This window comes from Nicotiana attenuata, chromosome 2, assembly GCF_001879085.1.
Source record: "Nicotiana attenuata strain UT chromosome 2, NIATTr2, whole genome shotgun sequence".
NCBI lineage: Eukaryota > Viridiplantae > Streptophyta > Magnoliopsida > Solanales > Solanaceae > Nicotiana > Nicotiana attenuata.
In genome coordinates, this window is record NC_031990.1 from 4,693,641 (window position 1) to 4,701,805 (window position 8,165).

At 37.2% G+C, this 8,165-nt stretch overlaps 1 protein-coding gene and 1 long non-coding RNA gene across 3 annotated transcripts; one reads left to right on the plus strand and one right to left on the minus strand.

Annotated features, from left to right (window-relative positions):
* Positions 563-1,618, minus strand: LOC109222586. Of its 2 annotated transcripts, none has more exons than XR_002067427.1 (2): positions 1,138-1,618; positions 563-871 (listed from the first exon to the last, which is right to left on the minus strand). It is a non-coding gene; the product is annotated as an uncharacterized LOC109222586 (long non-coding RNA). The 2 variants fall into 2 exon arrangements; XR_002067428.1 differs by having other exon boundaries at positions 968-1,618.
* On the plus strand, positions 3,839-4,910 carry LOC109215957. The gene is made up of 2 exons (XM_019380084.1): positions 3,839-4,189; positions 4,473-4,910. The coding sequence occupies exons 1-2, from the start codon at positions 3,839-3,841 to the stop codon at positions 4,908-4,910; spliced, it is 789 nt and encodes a 262-aa protein (XP_019235629.1).

Below are 8,165 nucleotides of genomic sequence, written 5' to 3' on the forward strand. Positions count from 1 at the left end.
TGTGTTTGATTTCTATTCTTTCTCTTTACTCTTCTTGGGTTTAAAGAAAACAAGATCATAATGTAAAGATATAATAAGACATGAAAATAGCACGGGCTAATCAGTTTTCGGATTGGTAATTGAAAAATAGCCAGCGTACGTTTACAAAGTCATTAAAAAATAGCCACTATTTTGCTGCTACACGAAAAGTTCCAGCATAATATATTGAAGATTGGTGTACCTGTATATGAACTTTCAGAATATTATACTGGAACTCCAGTATGTTATGCTGGAAGTCTGGTATATCATGTTGGAACTCCAGTATACTATGCTGGAAGTTTACATGTAAAAAATTCGAAATCCAGTATATTATACTGGAATATTTTTTGGATTTTGAACAGTATTTTCATTCAAATTTATCTTCAGATGAAAAGTGGTTAAATTTCGATTACTTTTGAAATTGTGGCATTTTTCAATTACCACTTGTAAAATCTTGCTATTTTTGAATTTCTCCCTAACGGGAAGAAAGAAAATCCACTATTTATATATACTTATGCATATAAACAAAGGTTAAATACAGAAAGGTTAAATACAGAAATATTTATATATACTTATGCATATCATTACAAAACAAAGTACTCCTAGTAAAGTACTGAGAGGCGCCATTAGTAGCATTACAATAATCCAAATTAAAACTACATACAAACATTAACTGGTCTAATTAGCCTAGCTATTAAAAGAAGCGTCTGCTTCAATAATATCTATAGCAAACAATTAGTAGATGCACAAACTGATTAAAGTTTTGCCGCCTTGCTCCTTCGTCCGCTACTTGGTTCTGCTCCCTGAATAATAATGCTGGATTAATGGATCGTCCAAATGGTCCAACAGTTCCCTACAATATAATCATTTATTATATTAGTAAACGTCATTACATTACCATGAAGTATAATATAACTACCAACAAGAGTTGTGGTGAGCCGGTAAATACTCCTTCATTCTTAACCAGAGGTCTCGGGTTCGAGGCCTGGGTATGGAGTCGCCTTTGTTAGGGAGCGCTTTTAATCGGGCTCCAACGTGAGTACACCGGGTGGAAAACCAAAAAAAAAAATATAATATAACTAAGAAAATTAAAGGCCGTAACATTGTAGTCGTCCCTACTCAAGTTTTTATGATAGTAGAATTGAGACCCCTTCTAATTATGTAGGGTGGATGAGGACGACCAACTGGTAATTCGTCAAATATGTTAATACTAGTAGGGTTGGTGCAACGACGGATATATATGGAGAGACATGCTAAGAATATGATGGCACAAATGAGTACTATTGCAGCTGATTTTAAGCTGATTTCATGGGCTTTGTCCTGTGGGTTTGCTAACGTTGTTGGAGCTAGCGACGACGGTGTGAACGTCGTCGCTGACACTGTGCGACCATTTGCTATGACGCAAATTAGTAAGAACAAGAAGAGACCAAAGATATCCTTCATCATTTTCTCAAGAAGTACTGAGTAGTAAGCGAATGAAGTAAAAGAAACAAATACGATTACAACTTAACTCGAATGAAATTACGTAGTAGAATTGTAAATACAGGAAATATTGATAGAGAAAAGGGGTATGTGGATATGTTAAGCTGAGAAAATAAGAATGAAGAGAGACTCTGGAATGCATGCTTACAGTACTGTAACCATACCTTTATAACAAACCCATTTCCACGCACCAAGCACGTGCCATCACTTCACAGCTGGGTCCCACACGGAATTACCCTTGTGAAAGTGGACCCACAAATAAGTGATATGACATGATATATTTTCATTCCGGAAAAGTACAGAAATAGCCTATTTAAATACAAACTTATCAATCTCTAGCCCAAAATTAGACACTTACCAAAGGTAGCCCAAAATTAGAGATACACGTAAGGAAGGATTCTTCTATCCGAGAATCACGCTAAAGATCTTCCTTCCTTCCCTGTTTTTTCAAGCGTATCAATTTAACAGATCACGACATTCTCTACCTCTGTAAATCACGGCATTCTCTCTCAAAAAATTCTCAAAAAGAGCTCCAAATTTCACTCAAAATCGATCTATTTCGCAATTTCTGGGTAGATACAGCTTTTGCAATTTCTGTGTAGAAGGAACTACGAACTGCAATCAAAATCGTTCAAGGAATTAGTGAGTTTTGACCTAATTTCAGCTACTTCAATGGCAAATTTACCAATTTTTATTCAGTATGGTGGCCGATGGAATGTTGACAACAACTTTGTAGATTATAATACAGATGTTGTAATAGTTACTCCAAATATAAGTTTTGAAGATTTTGTAGACGTGATTTCTAAACAACTTACGATGATACTTCATTGAATGATATTGAAATCAAATACACTGTCCAAAACAGTTCTCCGCCAATAGTGATACACAATAGTATGGGTGTATGTGTATATCTTGAGCTGAAAAAAAGCTCAGAATTTACAATGTATCCCCTTTGTATAACATCGAGTGAAAAGGATATGGATATGATCTGCTACAATTCCATTTCTGCTGTGATTTCCTCAGAATGTGCACAAAGCTCAATTGTAGAGGAGAGATACAATGGCGATACAACTAAGATGATCGAGTTTGGGGATGGAGAAGACTGGAATGATACAGAATCTGATGAAAGTACAATAATAACTGACCCTCAACACATAGATGTAGAAGAAGGTCAAATTTATAAAGACAAGGCAAATAATCAAAGTCATGAGGCACTTGGCAGTAAAGGAAAAATTTCAATTTAAGGTGCATAGATCAAGTGAAAGCAGGTATCAATATATTTATTGTATAATTATGTATCTCAATGTATATCGTAGTTGATGTTAGAAGCATAATTATGCAGAAAATAAGTTGTTGCTTGTAAGTATGTGGCTGTACACTTTTAAGTTATGGTTGTCACCGTCTAGTAATGTATAGTCGTTGTATTTTTTTATCTAGTATTGTTGATGGCGGTGTGTATCACTATATATCATTGTATTTCATGTCACTCTGTTTATTGATGGAAAAGTTTAGATCCTTGTCGTAGGTACTGTCCAGTATGCATCAACAACAACTGTGATTGGTATTTTAAGTCTTCGAGCCTAAAAAAAAAAGTAAACGTTTTCAAGGTCAAGAAATTCAGCAAAGTGCACTCATGCCCCCAGAAAGTCAGATCTTACGCACAACGTCAAGCTACTGCAAAACTCATCGGCAGTCTTCTAATAGACAAGTATAAAGACCCAAAACAATATACACTCCTAATGACATAATTGGAGACATGAACAAGCAGTATGGTCTTCAGATGACATATATGCAAGCATGGAGATCGAAAGAATATGCAGTTCAAGTACTGAAAGGGAACCCGAGCGAATCATATGAAAAGCTGCCAAGCTAATTTTATATGTTGGTTCTTACAAATCCTATGTCGGTGGTAAGTTTGAAAAAAACAGAGAAAGACTTGTTCATGTATGTTTTCGTTTCACTATATCCGTCTATAAAAGGATGGCAGTATTGCAAACCGGTTGTTGTTTTAGATGGAACCTTTCTTAAATCGGCATATAGAGGAACATTATTGATAGCATCAACACAAGATCCAGCAGGTAATATCCTACCACGCGCATATGCCATAGTAAATTCAGAGAATAATGCTTCCTGGAAGTGGTTTTTTGCGAGATTCAAGGATGCATTTGGGGAAAGGGAGGGAATGTGCATAGTCTCGGACAGGCATGAAGGCATTGAAAATGCAGCGGCAACATTGTATCCACAAGTACCTCATTGTGTCTGCATATGGCATCTATGGAAGAATGTAAAAAGAAATTACAAAAAAAATTGATTGCTGCTCAAAGACATATTCTTTGCTATGGCCAAAGCATACACAGTTGAGAAGTTTGATTACCACATCGCAGAGGTAGAGAAAATTGATAAGAGGCTCAAATATTACTTAATGAATGTTGGGTATGATAGATGGTCCAGAGCACATTCCACTGTCAACAGAACATTGACGATGACTTCAAACATTGCGGAGTCGATCAATGCAGCACTCAAGGCTGCTAGGGAACTCCCAGTACTGACTTTGCTAGACTACATAAGAAAATTGATTGGACGGTGGAATGTTACAAACCTAAAGAATGCAGTAGAGTCATTCACTGATCTTGGGAAAAAATATGATACAATGCTGATGGACAATCTTGAATTGTCACATCAGATGAAGGTATGACTGGAATATGTAGATACTTGTGCATAGAATATGTAATCATGACGAATTCACGGATCTGTTATATCTTGAACCGTTTGTGTGATTCTATTAAACTAGTGTCCACCTGCACAAAAGCAAAGGCTTTCAATTTAATGTAGCATTTATGCCTACCCCACTCCTGAAATATTGGTTGGTTTGACATGATATTAAGCTATTTTGAATCTTGTAGGCTCTCTAGTATATGTATTTTGAGGGCATCTGCTTTGTCACCACTAATGATAGTTGATAAATTTTGTAGGTGACCCCTTCAACGAGTTACTTATATTCAGTACTTGACAAGGGTAAGCAGAGAATGGTGTTCCTAAAAGATCGAACCTACAGCTGTAGAAGCTTTCAGTTGGATGAGCTGCCATGTGCACATGCTTGGGTAGTATTAAAATACAAATACATTGACCACATTGAGTATTGCTCGGTGTACTACACCTCGAAGTACCTATTGAAGACCTATGAAATTCCAATTTATCCGGTTCCTGATGAAAGCACATGGGAAATTACTGCAGAAGTTCTAAATGAAAAAGTCTTGCCACCAGACGTGACTAAAACAATAGGAAGGCCAAGGAAGGGGAGGTGCAAGCCAATATCTGAAAGGGAACGAAAAAGGTCGATTTCATGTGGACAGTGTGGAGAAGAAGGTCACAACAGGAAAACTTGTAGAAATAATCCAAGGAGAGGATGAAATATGTCAAATTTAGAATTACTTGTTATTTTACTTTACTGAATATCATAGAGAATTAGAAGAATGCAATATATGAACTATATCATTGTAGAATGTCATTTGAATTTTAGATATAAATAAATATTTGACCTATCATTTAAAATCGTGTTGCAAGTTTATATTATACATATGTTTGATTAAAAAGAAATTGTATCAGCTATGTATCATATTTGTGTCATATATGTATCGCTTGTGCATCACATTTGTATCATCTATGTATCGCTTGTGTATCACCTATGTATCTCTGTGTATAGGCTCTTACTCATGCCTGTATTTGTGTACTAACAAAGCTAACTAATGGAAAACAGTCGTAGCAGCTAGAAAACTATGCTAATAGTTTTAGAAATTTGCAAATAAGAGTGGCTTCATCAATACATATTTGAAAACTGTGTATCATATGTGTATCATATCTGTATCATGTATGTATCATGCGTGTATCTGCACGAGACAATGTATCACAAACTACCGTATATTTTTCATATCTATAATTCACAATACAAAATCAAGGGAGAAAATACTAAAATAAAATAAACTGCAACAATCCAATATCGATTTGCCATACAATTCTTAAAAGTATTCATAAAATTCAAACACAAACAAATCTGATCCGTCTTACAACAATGACAACATAACAGAACACAATACAAAAACAAAATTATAGAGTTCATCCTACAACAACGACAAAAGTAACTACTTCTTCTGCTTCCACGACTTATTCTGTCTACCAATAATCTCATCATCACTTTGCGCGTTCAGTTCCATCTTCTTTCTAGCATAATCCCACAAGAGAGCACCAAATCTACGCCAGTGTGCATAGGCATTGAATTTTTTAGGAGGCGTCTTGCCCTCAATGAAATACTCGGCAAATGATGCCGCAAATACACCGCAATCACTGCAAAAATAAAAAGAACAACAACTATCAAACTGCAAAATCTAAAAACAAGACAGATTATGTTGAAAGAAATTCATACGCTTCGACTTGTTGAGGCAATCGACCAGTTTTACATCAAAGGGGGTAATCAAGTCTTTTGATTTGTAGACACCAGTGCGCTGATAACTGTGATTTTAACACGTTTTATGCCCATACTTGCCTATGCTTTATGTATGAATTGTCATAAAATAGACCCAGAATGCTTACAAAGTGCGCTTGATTCCAGGTTTGAGCGACAAGATGACAAAAGTCAAAAATTGGCTCGAAACGGAGTGAAACCTGCTCAAGTGTCAAAAATCATTGAAGTGGGGACAAGAGGACCTAGCGCGGACCGCACTGATTTGCTGCGCGGCCACGCTAGGAGATTCAGAGAGCATCCATTTCAGGGGTTTCCATGCGTGGTCAGCGCTCCTTTCTACGCGGTCAGCGCTGGTGTCCATGCGGTCGCGCTTCATTGTTGTGCGGTCCGCGCCCATTAGCCTGCGCGGCCGCGCTACCTCTTTGTGCGGTCCGCGTCCCCAGCTTCAGAAGTGAGTGATCCAAGGCCAAGACCCCTACGCGGCCGCGCTGCATTTCTGCGCGGTCCGCGCCAGCCCCGCAAGGGTATTTTTGTCCAGTTTTTCTAGCCTAGTATAAATAGAATATTTTATTATTTCTAGGTTAAGTTTTAGGTATCAGATAGCAGCAGCACTCGTGAGACTCAAGTTTTAGCCTATTTTGGGCATTTTCATCTTGTTTTATCGTGGATTCTTGTAGATTAACATTCTAGTTAATTAATATGTTGATTTTATCTACTACTCCTTCAATTTCTGTTGCTATTATGTCTAGCTAAACCCATTAGCTAGGGTTGTGGCTCAACCCTAGTGTGGGCAATTAATGGGTGTGATTGTTTAATGCTAGAATGATGTTGAGTGTTTGCTATTTGGGTTAATTTTATGATTTAACTAGGATTTGGTGGTTGCAAACACCAAGTCTAGCTTAGTGGGTCTTGACTCTTCTTGAGAAAGAGTGTCTATGACTCCAAAATTAACCCAACAAGGAATTGGGATGGACCCATGAGAATGGTAGTCCCAATTAACGGGTTAAACCTCGAGAGAGTAATTACCCAACTTGAACCCTAAGTTGCTTGGGCTTGTTAGCCTACCCAATTGGTCTCGAGAGAGTCAATTGGGCAAAATCACTCTTTCTACCGAGAGGTGTGAGAGTGAGTGCAATCGTGCAACGGTTATAGCATAAGCCCCATAATCATCATTCTTGTATTAGGAATCTCTACCCGTTAGTTGACCACCTAGGTAAATGCCACGACCCTAGTGCCTTTCTCTATCTTGCATACAACCTAGAATTAATATCTTAGCATAATTTAGTTATAGTTAGTAGTGGTTAAATTGTAGTTGATAATCATAAAAACCCAAAAATGATAGAAGATCAATTAGAAGCAAACACGTATTTCTAGGCTAAGCAAATATCCAGCTCCCTTTCTAGCTCCCTGTGGAAATTGACCCCGATACCACTATTGGGTAAAAGTATTAGCGCCCACTCTTCCTAAGGTTGAGTCCGTTACGCGATTCATGCGCCAATTGATATCTTTTTTGTTTAAATAGAAATGTGTGTGCACGAAAAAATGAGGCAGCAACACAGAATACTTGGCCATGGTCTTATGAACTTTGGCTTGATAAGCAGCTCCACCGCGCATAGAGTTATACACATAAATGTACCTATCCTTGAAGAACATCATAGCCATTATCCTATGCCATTGTTCTGCAACATTAATTGGCATTAAGACATGCTCGACAGTGTGCCATGGAACATTGGCATCCAAGACAAACCCCTGAATATACTCTACAATGACATGTTTCGGAGTGCACACATCATTATCTCCATCTGTATCAATAAACGCCTTCCACAACTCATTAATTTTCTCGTTGAAGTACCAATCTGTGGTGGTGAATGTTAAAGATAGGTCTTTGTCATACTTCCCCTTCTTCCTCAGATAATAGAACAAAACATCAATGTGCTGAAACAAAACATAACAAATAACTAATCACTAAAGGCTCGTAAGCTTTAAGCAGCTACGGTTTTTCAAACCAAAATCACAGAAAACAAAGAAAAATGAATGCTCATTGCTATCTCTTGTGCCAGGAAATAGCAATTAATAATCTGTTCTAACTTAAGAGGACTGAGTGTTCATGTGTACACTGGCTAAAATTTAAAAAAAATACTGCAAAAGTTAATTCTTACATACCGAGCCATCCAAGGGCTGACCATTATATGCCAAAGTGTAAAAC

Excerpts from the sequence above, each read along its gene's own strand:
- LOC109215957 (XM_019380084.1), top strand. The coding sequence starts at position 3,839 with ATGGCCAAAGCATACACAGTTGAGAAGTTTGATTACCACATCGCAGAG. Across the intron at positions 4,190-4,472 it reads AATTGTCACATCAGATGAAG|GTGACCCCTTCAACGAGTTA; the intron begins GTATGACTGGAA and ends TAAATTTTGTAG.